General features: G+C 42.9%; 1 protein-coding gene across 1 annotated transcript in view; it reads left to right on the top strand.

Moving 5' to 3' along the window:
- Frmpd3 (FERM and PDZ domain containing 3) overlaps window positions 1-20,520 on the top strand; it is a 90,261-nt gene that overhangs the window by 12,455 nt on the left and 57,286 nt on the right. The window contains exons 2-4 of the mRNA XM_042690070.1: window positions 6,833-6,987; window positions 10,160-10,262; window positions 13,524-13,569. Of these exons, the coding sequence (XP_042546004.1) occupies window positions 6,840-6,987; window positions 10,160-10,262; window positions 13,524-13,569 (297 nt within the window). The 5' untranslated portion in view covers window positions 6,833-6,839. The remainder of the gene's footprint in view (window positions 1-6,832; window positions 6,988-10,159; window positions 10,263-13,523; window positions 13,570-20,520) is intronic.

Raw genomic sequence — 20,520 nt, 5'->3', positions numbered from 1 at the left:
AATAACTAGGGGGAAGGCTTTAGAGCAAGCCTCTCCAAAGCTGAAGAGTTGACCCAGCAAAGAATGGGGAAGAAATTTCCAGTAAAGGAAAGAACAAAGAAAGTGAAGAGGCATACATGATACATTCACATGGCCCACACAGAGAGAATCCTCGTGAAGGAAAACTGGGTGTATAGACAGCGTAGTCAAGACTAGAATGTTTGTTATAAAAAGAATTGGAAGATGGTGCAGTATCTGATGATGACCTGAAATATAAATGGATGACTACTGAGTGAGTTCAGTAAAAAGAAGACATTGTTAGGGGCTTCCTCATTGCCATGTAGGTATTGAATTCACTAACAGTGATATCAAGAGTTGCAGTGGACACAACCATTAGGATAACTATTAAGAAAAGAAACAAAATAGAAAGTGTTAGCTAGGGCGTAGGAAAAGTGCTTGTAATAAGGTTAACTGGATGTAGTCACTGTAGAAAACAATATGGTTATTTCTCAAGAAATTAAACCAAATTACCAGATATCTGGCAATTCCATTTCTAGGTTATGTTAGCTCTTCATTGTTGTGACAAATACCTGAGAGAAACAATTTAAAAGGATAATTATCTCCAATTAACTACCAAAAGGCTGGAGATGGCTCTATAGCTGAAAATGGTAGAGCACTAGCCTTGAACACAAAAGTTCAGGGACAGCACCCAAGCCCCGAGTTTATGCCCCAGGAACAGCACAAAACCAGGTAAATTTTATATTACATATAATTTACCAAGACAAAAGAGAGGGGGTGGGTCTGGGAAGGTGGCTCAGTGGTAGAGTGCTTGTCTTGCATGCATGAGGCCCAAGTTCAATTCCTCAATACCACATTAGCAGAAAAAGCCAGAAGTGGCGCTGTGTCTCAGAAAAAGCCAGAAGTGGCGCTGTGTCTCAATGGTAGAGCCTTGAGCTGAAGAGCTGAGGGACAGCGTCCAGGCCCAGAGTTTAGGCCCCACAACAGGCAAAAAAAAAGGGGGGGGAGGGGCTGGAAGAGTAGGAAATTACATGTGCCTAGGTACCAAGTTCTCAGTAACTGTGGAGTCTATGTAGGAAATCTGTGGGTAAATATGAGGTGAGAGAATGGCTGGCAGAGGTGGACAGCAGGTGGGTATTTTGCAGCAGTAAGGAGGAATAAAGCACTAAAGACAGTATTGGCAAAAAACAAAAAAACAAAACAGAACAAAAGACAAAAAGGCACCCCCTTATCCCTCCAGATCTTGAAGGACTTGCAATTTGAACAGGAAAAACATAAAAAAAAAGTAAGCAATTTCAACTCAAAAGGAGAAGAAGGGGACAGATTTTCAAAGAAGAAATCAAGGCTGTATAGGGCACCTTACTGTTGATTGAGAGCTCCAAAGAGTGCAGTAGAAGGATTGGGATGTAGGAAAAGGGTAGGATTAAAGTATAAACAGAACACTAATAGTTTCTATTTATGTGTGGCTTTGATCTCCACAGTTTTGTTACCTAAAGTCAGCCATAATAAGCCTAAAGTATTAAATAAAAAATTCCAGAAATGAACAATTCCTAAGTTTTAAATACATTTTATTATGATAGATTGTTATAGTTGCTCTTGTTCATTATTATCATTAGTTCCCACTGTACACTAGATTGCAAATTAAATTTTATTATAGGCACATATGCACAGGGAAACCATAGTATATATACAGACTTTGGTGCTATGATTTCAGACATCTGCCAAGGGGCCTTAGAATGTATTCTCATTCATAAGTGGAGATTGCTGTATGGTGATGACAGTCTGTTCTCTAAGAAATGGCCTTCAGTTCATTTGAGGAAGAGTGGTCTACTAAATGTGTCTACTGAGCCAACCTTGCTGCCTTCTCATAGCCTACTAGGTGCATAGCAAAAGTCATGTAGAATAATGGGTTAGGCAGGGCCAGGGTTCACATTATAGTCACACACTTTATATAGGTGCATATTCTTCTTCAGTCTAACGCTCTCCCAACTGAGCTATTTTGGCTTAGGTGCATATTCTTTAGCAGGTTACCCAACTTCTTCTCAAATATGTTTCCTTATCTGTAAAGTAGCCATGATACAATCTGGTTTTTGGAGGTTGTCATGAGGCTAAAATAAGGAACTATACAGACAGACCAAGAGCATAGTAAGTACTGAATAGATGATAGCTGAGGTTATTGTTTTCTGCACTGTCCTCTTTCTCAGCATCTTCCTCACTCCTTTAGTCCTCTGGCTGTTGTTTAGCTGATAAAATTCTTCAGTGGAGACTGAATAGGGCCCTGTCTTCCAGATCTTTCCTCTCCTTTTCCCCCAATACAACTTTGCCTATCTTCTTTATCTGTTTCCAGCTCTATATTCACTATTGGGATAAAACTGATTCAGCTAGCTATTCTTTTGTTTGCATTAACTCATGTGTCCACTAAAGATAACATTTGTGTTTTAACGGGGACCTTTGACACCATAACCCAACAGAATAAAAAGTACCTCAGTCCTCCTACCTGACTGTGGCTCTCCCATTGTCTGAGAACAGCATCCTTCTAGGCACTTGCTTCTCATAGTTTGTGGCCCAGAAGCATGACACCACCCTGGAACTGTTCAGAATCTCAAACCTTGCTCCACACCTATTGCCTCAGAATCCATTTGGTGATAGCCCCATGACTCAGGTGCACATGAGAGTTCGAGCAGCACTACCATGACAAGGAGCAGCTGGCTAAAATGACAGGTGAGGACTCTTTTCCAGGGAGTAGTGCTTGTGTCCACACTCCTATAACAGCTATGTGCAGCTATAGGAATGGTGCTCCTATCATGGCCACCTGGAGACTATGGCATCTCATGAGAACCCAGCTGCTAGCTTGCCATGCTGGATCTCTGGAGCTTCCAGGAGAGTCAGGCTCCAGTTACTGGAATCAGAGGGCTAATTGGCCCTGCATGGCTCCAAATCCTGCCAGTTGCGAGGGGAGTGACAAGACTCCCCAAGGAGCCAACCAAATGTAAAGCAAAAAGAGCCAAAGGCAAGGAGAGATGGAGAACTAAAAGCTGATGCCTGGAAATGGAACTGTTACGTTTCTATCTTCCTGCCCAAATGCACAAGGGGGAGAGCATCAGCTTGGAACCATTTCTTTGTCTTGTCAGTTCATCTGTCCTTTAGCTACATCCTGCCTAGCAACAGTTGTTAATGTGACTCCCAGCCTCCCAACTTTCTTTGGACAGTGATAAGGGAATAAGTTCAGCCCACAGAGAAGTCAGGGCATCCAGATGGAGCCAGATTGTCTGAGCTGAGTCAAGGAAAGAGCTTCCTGGAAAATGGGGGAAATGGTGCATTGTGGGGCTGTGTCTTCAAAGCAAAGAGTTGTTGGAGGAAGAGCTAGGGCTGTGTGAAATGGGTGAGACTGCTATTTAGCTCCTTTTCTTTTTTCTTCTGGCCACCTTGAAGAACGCTACCAGTAATATTGCCACCTCTACATTCATGTAATGATATGCTTAACCTTCCTAAGTGCTGCTGTAGCCATGATCTCATTTCACTCTCTCAACAATGCAGAGTGAACAAGATCAGAGGCAGGTTCATTATGATGTGGACCAAGCATCCAGGCTAGGCCAGAACATGGTATGCTGGTGACAATAAGGCTTTGGCAGTCCTGTGGTGGAAACTCTTGGTAGCCAGAGGGTCTAGGATCCTGAGTGGAAGCAGCTGGTGGTGCTGGGATTATGGGCCATGTCCATGAGATTTGGCTCTAGCCAGATGACTAATTTTGCTCAGCCTCTTTAGATTTCTGCTGTTCTATCTTAGAGACCCTGAGTGGAGGAGGAGGAGCAATCACCTGGCTATTTGGCAGGACAGTTAGAGTCAGTGATGAGGAGATAATGGATGTGAAAGCACCTTTTCTCAAATGAGGTAATGGACATAAAAATGCAAATAACCACATGGATCTAAAGTGTTGATATCATTAGATATAAGATAAAGGCTAGACCTGTATGTGGGGGTACTGAATAGAGAGAGCAAGCCTAGTGAAGGGTAAGGAGATATTTTGGAGACCTTGAGTAGGAAGAGGACAGAATGAAGGCATTGCATAGTTTGATAACTGAAAACAGAAAAAAATAGCAGGTTCCAGAAACAAATCTGGGTGGGGGTGAATTTTATCTGCTTCATAATTTTCTTCAGGGTTGCCCTGTTGGAAAAGACCAGAAGCTAAACATCTTTCAAAGTCAAATTGCCTTTTTCCCCCAGGAAGGCAGTCATGTGACCCATAGACAGCTGAGCTCCTCTCATCCATCACGGCTTGCCTTCAGTGTCACTCCTGATTCTCCAGGCACTTAGCAAATTTCAGAGGGACTGAGCTGCAGACACAGAAAGATGCAAACCCCAGAAGGAAATGAAGCACTTTCATTTGAATTACAAAATGACCTCGCGGTCTATTAATGGAGATGCTTCTTCCTTGAAGCACCCAAAGTGTCTAGGAAGTTACAGGCAGTGTGAAGGAAGAACTGCTTGTTAGGGATGATAAGTCCAGCTCAGTTAGGTATAACAAATAGCAGGAACAAATGTGCTCCAGTCTGGGAAGATAGAACATGACCTATGGGCACAGCTTAGATTCTGGTCTCTCTTCCCAATTCATCTGTTCAGCTAGCACCATCCCCATATCGTCCATGGTACCTTCCCCAGCTTCTCACACCACCTCTGAACACATAAGTTGGCACTGAATCCTATAGTTCATCTAATATCATCCAGTGCTCTCATTCTCTTAGATATTGGACACTTGTGTCTCCTTCAGGTAGACTAGCCATTTTCTGTGGAAAGAGATCTGTAATTTCTTTCATGTCTCCCCAGGGCTCTGAACTATCTGAATAGACATGCAATAAATACTTGTTGATTGACTAACATGAGTCAAAAGAATAAAGCAAAATAGTTTGTGTCCCACAGCACTCTTTGGTTCATTGCTTGCTCTGGCCCTAGGAATACTCATTTTCATCCTGAATATTGACGGGTCCCCAATTTCTGGAAAAGCAAAGGGGAAAAAGCTGATGTTTCTGCAGCAAGAGTGGGGCCAGTACCAAGCTCTTCCTTAACATGGTCCACCTGTATCTTCCTTGCTTTCCATTCCAAGGGCTGCATAGCCCAACAGCCTGCCCTGGAGTGCCTGGCTACATCAGCAATGACCTAGTGTCATCCCAAAAGAGACTATTTTACTGTTGATAAAGCCAGATGGCAGAAGGCAAAAGTTTGATTTGGAAAGCAACCCCAGGACTAAAGCAAGGCCACAGCTGCAGGTGTTCTCTTGTTCCTTTCAAGGTTGAGCTCTGGCCTGCCACCATGTGCACAAATGAGAGAAGCCCCAGCCTAAGGACATCCCTCAGAACTCCTATCCCAGGAAGGTACTTTTCCAGGACTCTGGATAGCTAGCTTCTAGCTTCTGAGTGCTATCAGTTAGAAAGTGACCATTTGTCTTAGTAGGCCAGAGGGAGGAAGCCAACTTATGAATTCCATTAGCTGGTCCACATGGTAGCATCCCCTCTACCTCCCTAGGGGAGCTAGTCTACATGCAGCCAGAGAAGCTGTGGTTGCTATCAAGTCAGTTGGGGTCTGTCTGTTTTTCTGAGCTCTTGTATGACAGAGAAAACTGAAAAGTTCTTAGCTAGACTGTCTATTTCTTTTTCATACAATTACTCTAAATCTTCTCCCTGTTTCCAACAAATCATCTTAAACTTTGCTCTAATTACTTGATTTGTGTCCTGATAAATAATCTAACTTCTTGAAACCAAATGGTTTTGTTTCACCTCTGATGAATTTGGTGCTCATTTTACAGACTACACACATTGAGGTGGTGAGATGCCTATCCCATAGGCCAAATCATGGAGCTAAAACCTTGGAGTCATTTGGCTCTAGCCCTTTCTTCCACCTCCACCTACTTTGCCCTTTCCCTCAGCCACCATTCATTCCACTTTTTACCTTCTTCCTCGACTCTGGGACTCAGTACTTTCACAGGCCCCACTGCCCCTATCTCTTCACCCCTCAGGGCTCTTTGACTCCCATATGTGGGTTTATCTGCCTGCAGTATGATTCACTCTGGCCCTTGATGTACAAGTGTATAAAGCTCTTAGCTCAAAAGCTAAGTTGTGGGCATCAGGAGAACAATTTGTAATCAGCTCTTCAAGTCTGAAGGGCTTCTCTTCTCCTAGCTCTTCTGAGTTTCAAGTTGGTGCACAGCCCTAAGATGTAGCTCCCCTTCCTGTTCACAGGAGCCATTTTCTGACAATCCCATTAAATGAAATAGGTTGGCATTATGTACAACCATGTAAAGCAATGGCCCTAAACACCCTTGTTTCTATATGCCATCTAAATAGTTCCTGTTTACCTATCACCTAAGAGGCATTAAAATGTCAAATTGCACAAGGTTTTCATGGAGAGATATGTTCTATGTTCTAAAATGACTTTCCATTCCTTTCCCACTTACATGTGGCCTGTTCCATCAAGGGTTGGATATCCCTTGGGATTAAATCACCAATGAAGATGGAAAATACTAGTTAACTTCAGCATAACACCTTTACACTTAGGCTTCTTGTTGTGGTGTCCTGGTGTCATGGAGGGAGGATCTCACTCATTATCTCAGGTTCCAGGGCACCAGTTTTTCTGAAGACAAGTGGCTTCTCTTGCCTACATACCTTACTGCAGTCTGAAATACAAGGCAGTCATCATCTCCCTTAGTGTCTCAGGAAGTAGGAAGTTGAGCTGTAATCTCTGAGGTACCAGGGCTAGAATCCTAACCTGTGTCCCTCCGAGCTGATTCTGAGGCTTAGTTCCCTTTGCATCTTCTTTTGCTCCCATCTCCCCCTTCCCTCAGTCATGTGATGCAGGAAGAGAGCGCAAATGATATGGAATGTGAGCAGCTGCCAACAGAGATACTGCGACAAGTGACCATTCACCGAGACCCTATTTGTGGCTTTGGCTTCGTGGCTGGCAGTGAGAGGCCTGTGGTGGTTCGTTCTGTGAGGCCAGGTAGGTGTCTCTCAGAGTGACTTCCCAGCCATAGCTTCTGTTGCCCAACACCCACATATCTTTTGAAAGAGCAGAGCTTCTGAGCATAACATGTTGCCAGGGAACGCTTGATGTGTTAGTAACAACTTGGCCACCAATAGCTGTGTTTAACCCTGATAGACACAACCAGTGAGGTGGTGTGAGGCCCCAGTCAGAGGTTGCAGTTGATAATTTAGTAGGTTCGGGGCCTTAATAAAGCTTCCCTTTGCATATAACTCGCATAGAAGTGTCATAATGCCTTGGAAGAGAAAGTACCATTCAATTCAATTCAACTCAATGAGTACTTATAATACCACCTACTCTAAACCCAGCAGTGTTACAGGGAAGTGCAAGACAGCTCCTGTCATGGAGAATCTAAGCAACTGGCTATAAAGACCAGTACACACTCATGAGATAGCCCATCTACAGTTAGGTCAGACCAGAAATAGGCAAGAGAACACAGGTGGGATCAGAGGGCAAGGTCAGAATTCAGTCTCTGAATGCCAGGGTAGCAATAGCAACAGCTACCATTGACTAAGCATCTACTAAATACATCATCTTGTTTATTTGTCATGGGCAAGCCTGCAAGGCAAGTAACTAGTACCATTTCCATTTGATGAATGAGGAATCTAAGAGACAAGATCTGTCCAGAGTCACTCAACTGGGAAGCCAGTAGGGCCAGGGTTCGCCCCAGGGCTTGATGATACAAGCCGGAAGTGAGGCTTGAATGGAATAAGCCCAAACCACACTAAACTGAATTCCTTCCATCGTGAATGAAATGGGGAAGGGCTGAACACTATTTTGTTCCAGATCTGCTACACATTGACAGAAAGGAATTTTATTCCAGCCTTGCTGGGCCTGAGGCTTGAGATGTTTACAACAGTTTCTAGCTCAGTCAAGAGGAGCAGCTGGAGTACAAACTGGTCTTGCAGAAATTTGATGAATTTTTCAATCCTCAAAGGAAAAGAAAAAAGATGTTTGTAAGCTCTCTTCAACTGGAGGGCATAAGAAAAAAATTCAGCACAGAAGTTTGTGTCTGACCTAAGGCTCCAGAGTCAGTCATGCAGTTTTTGGCAAAAGTGTTCTATCTGTGATCAGGAATCAAATTTGTCCCAGGAAAGAAGGACCAGATAAAACTTAGTAGTAGACCACCAGGAACCCCAATTTTTACTTCAAAGAAAGTATAAATCATAGATTTGAAAAAGGCCCTAGGGTATAAGCTGCAAAATGGATAAGATGAAGAGAAAGGAGTTGGAGAGGTGAAGAAAAGGAAAACCCTAGGCTAGTACCACAAAATCATGGGGCCAAGACACCTAGCCTATGAAAGACTTAGTAGGGCTGATCCACATTGCTGCTTTTGCACAGGCACCTGCTGGGAAGTAGAGGACATTTGTTTTAGTATTTGAGTCCATAAGAGAAAGCAAAGAAGTATCCTACACAAGACAATTGTGGTTAACCAAGCTAGCCAACCATCTGTGGAAGCAACAGTAGACTGATGTGACAAGTACCATTCAAATATCAAGGCCTGTGAAAGATGTCAAGTTCCATCATTCAAGACCTCTTTTATTGCAAGGGAGCGGGGAAAGGAGGAGGAAAGGAGAAAGGAAGGGGAGGATGGAGGGAGAAAAAGAAGGGAGGAAGGAAGGAAGGAAGGAAGGAAGGAAGGAAGGAAGGAAGGAAGGGAGGAAGGAAGGAAGGAAGGAAGGAAGGAAGGAAAGGGAAGGGAAGGGAAGGGAAGGAAAGGAAGGAAATTAATGGTAGAATGGCCTTAACCGAAAAATTTGTGGGGACAAACCAGTCTTTTTGTTTTTGAAACAGGATTTTACTATACAACCCAGGCTGGCCTTGAACTCATCCTCCTCCTGCCTCAGCCTCTTGAGTGCTAGGATTACAAGCAAACACCACCATGCCCAGCAGGATTGGGTGTTTTTGTGTGTGCTATTCCTGGGGCTTGAACTCAGGGTCTGTGTGCTGTCTTGAGCTTCTTTTGCTCAAGGCTAGTGTTCTACCACTTGAGCCACAGCTCAACTTCCAGCTTTTTTGGTATTTTAATGGAGATAACAGTTTCATAGAGTTTCCTATCCCAGTTGGGTTCAAGCTGTGATCCTCAGATCTCAGCCTCTAGTGCCCAGCAAGATTGATATTTTGAAAGAAGTAGATATAAAGAATGATATTTTTGATAGAAGTAGATATAAGGAATGAAATGAGGTGAAGAAGTTGTACCACGGAGGATATAAAAACTCCATTTGTTGAATTCTTACCAATATCTATCAATTGTTGTGGATTATACATTCATCATCTCATTTATCCTCTCACCACTCTTACAGTGTGTAGGTACTATTATTTTCCCATTTTACAGATGAGGCTTTGAGAAATGGGACATGTCATTAAGCATTTCTTTCAGTCTCAAGTCATGCTGGATCTGACTTCTCATTCTCTCTGAGTCACTGAATTTTTTTCTTGAAATGTTCTTTACTAAACAGCAGAGTTATTACCACCACCCTGCAGATATCCTCTGCCCTCACGCTTTTAACCAAGACTTCTGTCCAGTCAACTGAGATCATATCCTCACCACCACTAGAGGTGGGAAACAGAAAACTGCCCAAGAGTCTGTGATTGCACCTGTCATTTGTAGAAGAGCAGCATCTCTCAGTGTTGAAACAAATTAAAACCTCGGAATCTTTTAGTCTATACCCTTGTCTCCAGGCAAATGAAAGAATGCTCAAACCATTCCAGATCAGTAAGTATGAAACTATTCATGTAAGAAGACTCCTCACCCTCTTCTAATCTCTTTACCACTTCAGCAGTGTGGAAGTCATTCCTCGTGGCTAAGCAACTCCTTCCTATGAAGTGCAAATCTGTTTCTCTTTAGAACCAAGCCAGCCAAGCACTTGTAACTTCATCTGTGAACAAGATCTGGGCTTGGGACCTTTTAGTACCATTCTGTGGACAGCTAATCTAGCTTTACTCCATTCTCTTCCTTCATTTCTCTTCCCTCCATAGACAGCATCCAAAGCTGGAACAGCACCCTCATACCCCTCCTCAGCCTGTGTCATCTCCTGCAGGCCTGGCTCAGCTCAGCTCCCTCAGGCACGGTGGCTCTGGCCTGACTTATGCTTTCCTGGCTCACTCCTCTCTCCTCTCCTCTCTGCAGGAGGCCCTTCTGAGGACAAGCTCCTGGCTGGTGACCAGATTGTGGCTATTAATGAGGAGGACGTGAGTGAAGCCCCCAGGGAGAGGTTCATAGAACTTATCAGGTAACAAGGGCCTTTGGGGCCTTGGCAGGAGTTTAACAGTGTATTCACTCCTGCTCCACTAGTAGCAAAGGGCTACCACTGTCCTTCCTGCCCCAAGAGGGGAGTCCTCCCAGGCAGGTCAGCCCTAGCCATGGCTCCTGGCTATCTAGAATTTCCAGGGTCAGCCAGTCAGGTGTCTGAGAGGCCTCGCACACTCTGGTTTAGCCTTTTCCAGTGATGTGAACAAACATGAAGAGCCTCTTGCCACAGTCTCACCTCCAGTCCTCACCTGACCTTCTTTATTTGGTTGGTACTGTGCAGTGAGACAAGCCAAGTGACTGATAAGAACCAACCAAACTATTAAAAGAACCCTAAGCCAGGTAGCAGTGGCTTATACCTGTAATCCTAGCTACTCAGGAGGCTGATATCTAGAGGATCATGGTTCAAAACCAGTCCAGGCCAATAAAAGTCCATGAGACTCTACCTCTAATTAACCAGCAAAAAACTAGGCTGGAGGCATGACCCAAGTTGTAGAGCACCATCCATGAGCAAGAATGCTGAGCAAATGCAAGAAAGCAGAGCAAGAATGAGACCCTGAGCCCTGGTACCAGAAAAAAATACACACTATGATAAGCACAGTGAAAGCAAATTTTGTTCCTACATGCCCAGCCCCCCCCCGTCTGTCTCTGTCTCTGTCTGCCTTTCTATCACCCCCCCCACACACACACACATATACAGACTCTCCTTCTCTATCCTCACACTGCAAGCTCACATCCTTGCATAGTTTTCTTAATAAGAGGACCTAGGGAAGACTAAACTCTACAGCTAAATTCAGTTACAGACATTGGCTATCTCTCTCTAAATAGAACCATTTACTTTCTTTCCCCCCACTTGCTCTTTCACTCTCTTATTCTCTCTCAACTCTCTCACTCACTCTCTCTCACTCTCTTGCTATCTCTCACATACAGCTCAGTGTTTTCATTCTACTCATCTTTCTGGGACTCTCAAAACCACACCTGTCTCAGAGCTGATACTTGGTTTTCAAAGGCAGACTTAGCAATTTATGTGTGACACAGCACTTGCAGCTCCAGGGATGGGGTCAGGGTGAGATGCTCTATCCTGTAATCCAGAGTAGGTATTCTTTGGCTTGTTCCCCCTCAAGCTAAATACCTTGAAGTGGGTCTGGACCCTGACAGCATTTTTAGTTTGGTTTTCTCCAAGTTGAGTTGTTCATTGCATTCCTCTACTGCTCAACATTGGTCCGTCACCCTTCACCCTTCACCTTCCACCAGCACAATATAGAGGGAGTTCTTTAAACCTCACCAGGACATGTTGGAATTCTTTCAGCTTCATCATTTGGAAGTCACTGCTCTGCTTCTAAAGGCTATCTTTGTACCCTAGAACAAAATAGTATGATTTTATGAGGGAATCCAGAGCTCCCTTGGGGTCAAAACAGAGATCACTGGTAGGTATTCATTTATTCACTCATTCACTCACTTAATCAATGAATAATTATTGTTTAATAGCTACTATGCACCAGGCACTATTCTTGGCACTAAAGATACAGCAGTGAACTAGAGACAAAATCCTCTGGTTTACTGAAATTTATATTCCAGTAAGAAGAGACATACCATACCACAAATAAGTGATTATACAATACATTAGAAGTAATGTTATTGAATAATAGAAATTCAATATGGGGTAAAGAGAACCAGGAACACCGAGGTACTGAATGTAACTTTAATAATAGGAAGGTGGCTCAGTGGTAGAACGCTTGCCTTGCATGCCTGAGGCCCTGGGTTTGATTCCTCAGCACCACATAAGCAAAAAGAAAAAAGCCGGAAGTGGAGCTGTGGCTCAAGTGGTAGAGTGCTAGCCTTGAGCTGAAGAGCTGAGGGACAGCGCCCAGGCCCAGAGTTCTGGCCTCACGAATGGACCCCCCCCCAAAAAAATAATAATAATGTGGCCAATGTTGGCCTCACTGAGAAGGTGACTGCATAAGCCCTAAGGCAGAGGTGTGTCTGGTTTGATGGAGGGACGGGGAGAACCATTGTGTCTGGAGTCAGGTGAAGCAAGGGAAAGATGGAGAGCCTCACAAGGCATTGTAAGCATGGCGGCTTTCTTCTAAATGACGTGGGAAGAGATGGCAAGACTGGAATACACAAGTCACATGATTTGTGTTATGCTCCTTTTTTGTTCAAGGTATTAGTAATTTCCTTGTAACACACTCTACTTCTGGGAACTTCCCAAACTTGGAGTTAATTCAAGTCTGTACTTTGCCTTTGAAGTCCTTAAGTGAGGGTGAGGGATTAGGGGGGTAGGCATTTCTTGAATACCCAGAGTCAAGGAAGTCTTGACTCTACTTCTTTGTTGTTGTTGTTGTTGTTGTCTTGCTTTGAAACAGACTCTTGCTGTGTAGTCCAGGCTGGCCTCAACCTCGTGATCGTCCTGGCTCAGCCTCCCAAGTGCTAGGATTATAGGTGGACCTCACCACCTGACTTGACTCCTTCTTGAATGATTTTGTTCCCATAAACATTTAGAAAAGGCAAACTTGGAACAGGGACGCTCCTTCAGGGCAAACTATTTTCATTTCTTTTAGTTCTTTTAAAAGATGGATTCCTGGGAGAGAATTTTCATACCTCACAGCCTCTTTGATCACTGGCATAATTCTCATCAGAAGAGTTTCAAATTCTTCATCCTTTGGAATATTTGCTATATGGAGAGTCTTGCCTTCCATCTGTTGCTCCCTGGCTCTCATTTTTTGGTCCCTCAATTAAAACAAATCTACAGTGTATGAGTCACAATGACCAAATGACCTCCTTTGGGTTTTTCCTGTGAGTTTCTTCTCATGCTTAAATAGCAAATTGCTAATAATCACCATACATGGTTCCCAGAACTCTAGCAGAATGCCTTTTGAGTTCCATAATTCAAGCCTTTCTTTTTCTTGAGAATTTTCTAGTCTGTAAATAAAATTGTTCTCATGATTTGAGGATTTCTATGGACAGAATATGAGAAGGAATATATAAAGAAGACCAGAAAAATGATAGCCCCAGAGGTAATGGTCATCCCATCCTGGATACCTGTGTGAACGAATATGAATGGCTTGTGCCCACATCTACAAATGATAAGGAGGCCAGGCATCCATGCCAACACTCAGATTACCTTCTGTTCTAATCCATATACCTGAATGCAACCCAGGGGAAAATTCTGGTGTTGCTTCTTATACTAGATGAATACCTAGTGCATGATATACTGCTCTCCTGTTCCCTCTTTTCTCTATAGGAGCGCTAAGGAATCGATCGTTCTTACAGTTCTGCACACTCATCAGGTGAGTGAGCCTCTTTGCCATCTGTTCTTCTTTCTGACTGAGAAGAGATGACCCCACCCCACCACACGTTGGAAAGCCACAGCATGGGAAAGGAGGGGGATCACTGACTAGGGCCAACAAGTATAAGGTGAGGATTTAGGAGTAAACTTAGAGAAACTTTGGAATCTTCTGTTTACTCAACAGCCAACCAAGGCTGAGGATTTTGAAGAGCAATGTTCTGCAGTGCTTTGCAGTGCTGTGCTGGACAGTGTAGTGCTTTGTAGTTCTGTGTGGTGCAGTATAGTATAGTATAGTGTGATACAGTACAGTCCTGTGTAGTGCAGTGCTGTGCAGTACTATGCAGTAGAATGCTGTGCAGTGCTTTGTAGTGCTGTGCTCTGCAGTGTAGTGCTTTGTAGTTCCTTGTTGTGTAGTGAAGTGCAGTGCTGGGTAGTACTGTGCTGTGTTATGCAGTGCTGGGCAGTACTATACAGTATAGTGCTGTGCTATGCATTACTTTGTCCTGTACCCTCTGCTTTGCCCAAGTAAGCTGTCTACTTCCACAATTCCAAATCTGTCTTCCACCTTTTTTTTGGGAGGGGGGTCCGGTCTTGGGGCCTGAACTCTGGGCCTGGGCGCTGTCCCTCAGCTCTTCAGCTCAAGCCTACTGCTCTACCACTTGAGCCACAGCTCCACTTCTGGCTTTTTTCTTTTTGCTTATGTGGTGCTGAGGAATTGAACCTAGGGCCTCATGCATGCAAGGCAAGCACTCTACCACTGAGCCACCTTACCAGCCCCTGTCTTCCACCTTTATTTGCTATATTCCATTGAAATTTACCTGTCCAGTATCCAGTTCTCATAAAGTTCTGGCAGATGGTGGGTGCTACTCAAACTCATTCATGTAAGTATTTACTAAGTGACCTACAATGTAGGAGACAATCTGTATGTGATGAATTGTCTATAAAGTTTCTTGTAGGTACAGATGGACCAAGGTTCTTTATTGTCTTGGTATAATTACTAACTGGCTATGTGACCTTCAGTGAGTAACTTCCCTTTTCTGAATTTGTTTCTTCATCTGTAAATTGAGAGGTTAGAGTGGAATATTACATTTTCTAAATGTTTCTTATCATACCATAAAAATTAATAGGACTACCTTTTAAAAGTAAAATCCCCAAGCCCCTCTCCTCAAGCTTTGGATTCAGAAACTTACTGTCTATAGCAATGAGCTATGAGTATATGGTAGTATACTCATAGACATATGGTAGTATACTACCATATACTCACATTGTCACTTTAACTCAAATGCACAAATCCAGATGCAAAACTTCCATGTGCAGAAATTCACAACCCCTCTCCACCTCCCTTCCTAGTGTCCACAACACTTCTCTGTATCCCACCAATGATGAGAAGGATGTAACTGAGCTGGACCTTGAGAGGACAGGGTTTCCCAGGCATGGCAAGAAGGGAAACTATTTCAGGGAGAAGTAATGCTTACATAAAAAAGTCAGGGATGAGGGCTGGGAAGGTGGCTCAGTGGTAGAGCACTTGCCTTGCATGCATGAGGCCCTGGGTTCGATTCCTCAGCACCACATAAGCAAAAACAAAAAAGCCAGAAGTGGCGCTGTGGCCCAAGTGGTAGAGTGCTAGCTTTGAGCTGAAGAGCTGAGGGACAGCGCCCAGGCCCAGAGTTCAGGCTCCACAACTGAACCAAAAAAAAAAAAAAAAAAGTCAGGGATGGAGCCTGGGAGCCTGGGTTTACAAAAAAGGCATGGGATACAAACCTAAGCCAGCACCAACCTCCTTGTCCCAAGGTCCCCAACTCCTTTCTATGTCCATGTGAACTTTGCATGCACACATACACATACTCACAGGTACAGTGTCACATAGACTCGTGCAGTACTCATATACTCACACATACATGCCCCCACCACACACAGCCAACTCCCAGGCAAACAGACTTTGCTCAGTTGCAATTCTCTGCCTCTAGACAGACAAGCCCTTCCCTTCATTGAAGCTGTAAATGATCCCTTTCCCCATCTTACAGTATGTGTGCAGTTGCTCCATCCATCCTCATTCCTAACCCCTGTCTTGAAAATAGCCATTAGTTCTCCCTACAAAACATGCTGTTTGTATGATGAGATTTTCCTGCTCTGATCAGAGACACAGTATGAGTTACCCTGTTAATTGGGTCTCCTCAAATGTCATTGCTTTGCCGACACCTTCCTTGCCTATATTCTCTGAGATAGCACCTACTGGTCATTATATCCTGATTCTGCTTAAGCTTTCAGCAAAGCTGATATGCTATATTTTTAAACTTTTGAAAAAAATGTAGATTCACAGAAAGCAAGAAGCTAGTACAGAAACATTGTGCATACCATTTTTCATGTTGTTCCCAGTGGTTACATCTTCCATAAATACAATGCAACATCAAAATTAGGAAATCAGCCGGGCACTGGTAGCTCACGTCTATATTTTTTCTAGCCACTCAGGAGGCTGAGATCTGAGGATCTTGGTTCAAAGCTAACCGGGGCAGGAAAAGTCTTATCTCCAATTAACCACAGAAAACCAGAAGTGGAGATGTGGCTGAAGTGGTAGAAGGCTATCCTTGAGCACAAAAGCTCAGGGACAGCATCCGAGTCCATAATTCAAGTCCCAGGACCAGCAAGAAAAGAAGGGCAGGGAATCAGAGTCAAGTGTGGTAACATATACTGATAATCCCCGCACACAGGAGGTGAATGCAGGAGGATTTCAAGCCAGCTTGGCTATATAGTGAGACTTGTCACAAACAAAGAAAGAGGGGGTTGATCCCAGAAACTCATAAAATTACAAATTCCACTTACTTGGGAGGTAGAGATTGGGAAGATCGTGGCTGGTTCAAGGCCAACTGAGGCAAAAAGTAAGAGCCTATCTCTATCAATAAACCAAGCACAGTGGTGCATGCCCTGTGAGTCCAGTCACAAGAGGTTGTGCATAGGAGAATTGAGGTCCAAGGCTTGCCCAGGAAAAAACATGTATCTCTTATATGAAAAATGTTTGGGAGTGTAGCCCAAGTGGTAGAGCACCTGTCTAGGAGGCATGAGGCCCTGAGCTCAAACCCCACTACTGCCAAAAAAAGAATTGTTTTCAGGAAATTACCAATATGCATATGTAGTTCAGTGTGAATTTATCATAAGTAGGTTTATGCATCCACCAACCCAATCAAGATAATTAAAAAAAAATCTTATCACCCAAAAGATTCCTTATGTTGCCTGTTAACAGTCATACCTCCTTCCCCCACTCACACTCTGAATTCCTACCAACCAATAATCTGTTCTCCATTTCTATAAATTACTCATTTCAACAATGCTATGTAAAGGGAATAATGTACTATAATATCAATGTAACCTTGAGGAAGTGGTTTTTATTCACTCAGCATAATGCCCTTGAGATGCTTGCTGCATGATGTTCCTCATAGTGTTTTGTCCCTTTTATTGAAGAGTAGTATTCCACAGGACAGATTCCCACTCTGTCAAAGGGTACCTGGAACATTTCTAGTTTGAGACTCTTCTGGAGAAAGCTGCTATAAACATTGTGTACAGGTTTTCTGTTAGATTAAGTTGTCATTTGTCTGGGATAAATGCTGGCCCATTTAATAAGTGAATACCTAGTTTATTAAATAACTGCCCACTATTTTCCAAAGTGGGCATATTGTTTTAGCTCTGTGTGTGTGTGTGTGTGTGTGTGTGTGTGTGTGTGTGTGTGTGTGTGTGTGTGTCCGTCCTATAGTTTGTACTCAAGATCTGGGTGTTGGCCCTGAGCTTTTTTTGGTCAAGGCTAGTATACTACCATGTCAGCCACAGCTTCACTTATGGCTTTTTGGTCATTAATTAGAGATAAGATTCTGATAGACTTTCCTGCCCAGTGTGCCTTCCATCAGATCTATGCTGCCTGAGCACCTAGGATTACAGACATGAGCCACTGACACCCAGTGTGTATCATTTTAAGTTCATGTGAAATGTTGCATTTGTGTTGCTTAACTATCTCCTCCATTAATATGTTAGTTCTACAAGTGTATGGACAATGTTCTATCACTAATGTATCCTCAATATCTGGAATAGCACCTGGCACAGTGTGGGCACTAATAAATATTGGTCAAATATTTGAAAGAAACGGAGCTCTCAGCTATTAAACCCAAGTAGTAGTAGTAGTAGAGTGCCTGCATAGCAAGCACAAAGCCCTGAGTGAAAATTCCAGTACTGCAAAAAATATATATATATATACACCCACAGATGATTCAAATGATAAGTAGAATTTAGGAAACAATAACCAGATAGTCCCTAAGGCTTCTTCCAACCTCTAAACTGTGTAGCTGATAATGGTCTAATGCCTACTACTCAATAAATAATTTAAATCAATATAAAGTACTGGATTGTGACCTAGAACCTAGAATAGCCTTGGTAAAACAAGCAAAGACAATTCCTTCAAACAATACACCATTTTTCTGGTTCTGAAAACTTAACTAATACCCAAAGAGCCTGCATGCTCTTTGCCTAGAACCACTTTTCCAGGGGAAAAAAGCCAAAATAATGAAACCACTGCAGAACTAACTTGTTTTCCATGGAACTTCTTTCGTGTATGTGCCAGTACTGAGGTTTAAACATGGGGCTTTGGCTCTTGCTTGGTTTTTTCTGCTCCAGGCTGGTACTCTACTATTTGAGCCATACCTCAACTTCTGGCTTTTTGCTGGTTACTTGAAAACAAAGGGCTCCTGAATTTGTCTGCCTTGGCTGTCTGAATTCTCAGATCTCTTGGGTAGCTAAGATTACAGGTGTGAGCCACATGCATCCAGCTACATGGAGCTTCTTGAGGTGTAGTACATGCTCAAACCATTTTTTGCTGAATTTATAAACTAATTTGTTGTTAATCTTGGCAATCAGCTAATAATTTTTATACTGAGCCTACTACGTGCTTAGCACTAGGGGAGATGAGCTATGAGGTAAGCAGTACTTGAAATACTGTATTCTAGGGAGTAGAGGGGCTGGGGAAGGATTCTGAACAAAGGTTGAATTGGAACTGAGTTATAAGAAAGATAGCATTAAGAAGGACTCCCAGGCCCATGAAAGGTAGAGATGAGAAGGAGTCACCATGAAGTGAGTCCAGAAGTAGGAATAAGCCCACTGTGTTAAGAAGAGTACTGTGTTTGGAACCAGCAATCAACAGAAGGCAATAAAGGATAGAATTGAGGAATGAGGCTAGAATCCAGTGTGGCTTGGCAGTGGCATTGGAGGTTAGGAGAAGACATGGTCATTTCTCTGCAGTCCTGACTGCTGAAAGGAAGGCCTCCAGGTTCCCTTATCAGAAATCTGGTGCTACCAAGGCAGCCTTCTATTATCTCAGGCGCCCACAGTGGTTGCTATGGGAATTGATTGTAAGTAGGCTCAGGTGTCAAAGACAATGAGCCTGCAGAAAGACCAATCAGGAAATGGGCTGAGCTTCAGGCAAGAACCAGAGCGCTACTTTGACCTCTCCCAGTCTTCACTCCCCACCCTTCTCAGTCTGAATAACCACTGTTTTAACTCTTCAGTGCTATGAGACTGTTTTAGATTGCACAGTTAGATAGGATGAATAAGTTCTGTTTTATTTTTAAATTACACTATAGTATGACTATAGTTAAGAATGGATGTTTGAAAGAGCAGGAAGAGGTGATTTTGATGTCACCCCCAATGAAATGATAAAAATTTGAGGTGGTAGGTATGCTTGATCAGTTTGTTACAGAATGTATGTATGTATACATGTATCAAAACATCACACTGTACCCCATACATATGTACACCTATTGTGTACATATGTGTATATATATATATCTATATCTATCTATCTATCTATCTATATATATATATATATACCTATTTTGTGTCAAGTAAAAATAAAATAAAATGTTTAAAATGTGGGGTACTATCTTTCAGTGAAGTATTTGACCAGATACCTAACTTTGGCCAAGACATAAATGATCATAGCCCTGAAATCTGTTCTAATAGAGCCCCCAAATTAAAAAATGGTCAGAGCATCACCAGCTGCTGAATTCAGCCCTGAGGCAAAGGCAGACTCTCTCTTCAATTCCTTATTCCACCTAGCTGCTGGCTTCATATTTGCTTCAAGGGGCTTGCAGTGGCCCCAGAAGTACTTAGCAATTCTAGTCCTGTGTTTCAAACTAAAAATTCATTTTAGCCAGACAGAGTGCCTGTTGCAAAATCAGACTCACGGCTGCTTGGAGAAAAAAATAGGGTCAGTGAAGAGCTCAGATGTCCCAGCTTTAAGGTCGTCAATTAATCTATGCTTAATGGGTTAGAACTTCTTAACCAATCTGCATTCCTGGACCCTACTCTCCCAAGGATTTTGAATTTAAATCTGATAGGTATGTGGGCCGAAACATCATGTTTTAATGAACATTTCCTAGTAATTCTTATCCCTGGGTAGATTTAAAACTGGTGTGGTAGTGTATAAGTTAGTATAGAGGTCAGCACACTTTCTGTAAGGGCCCATATAGTAAATATTGCAGATTAAATGTGAAAGCCCCAAAGCAGCCGTAGGCAATGCATAGATGAAAATCATGACTATTTCAATATAGATTTATTTCCAAAAGCAGATGGTAGACAAGATTTGGCCCTCATCAGCCTTTCACTTGCTGGGCCCTAAAAGTATTTGTCACCTCTTCCTGTTACCACATTTGCATTTGTCAATATGTTAATGTGAAGTGACCCTAGTATTCAGAACTTCAGGCTCCTTTATGGAAGTGATTAATTGAAAAAACCATCAGTTGAGAATCTTCTTTCTAAACAAAAAGTTAATACAAAAAATGTGTGCTTTTAATAAAAGAAAAGAACTTAAGGCACCACAGCTAAGCTTTGAAGATGCTTAGGACATAGAGACCTTTGAGAGCCATCTTGTATCCCACTGGAAGGCAGGCATCACCTGTATCTAACATAAAGCTAG

Source organism: Dipodomys spectabilis, unplaced genomic scaffold (genome assembly GCF_019054845.1).
Source record: "Dipodomys spectabilis isolate Male_0828 unplaced genomic scaffold, ASM1905484v1 ptg000132l, whole genome shotgun sequence".
NCBI classification, from domain to species: Eukaryota; Metazoa; Chordata; class Mammalia; order Rodentia; family Heteromyidae; genus Dipodomys; species Dipodomys spectabilis.
The sequence above is the reverse complement of the archived record's forward strand: the minus strand, read 5'-3'. Positions and strand labels throughout refer to the sequence as shown.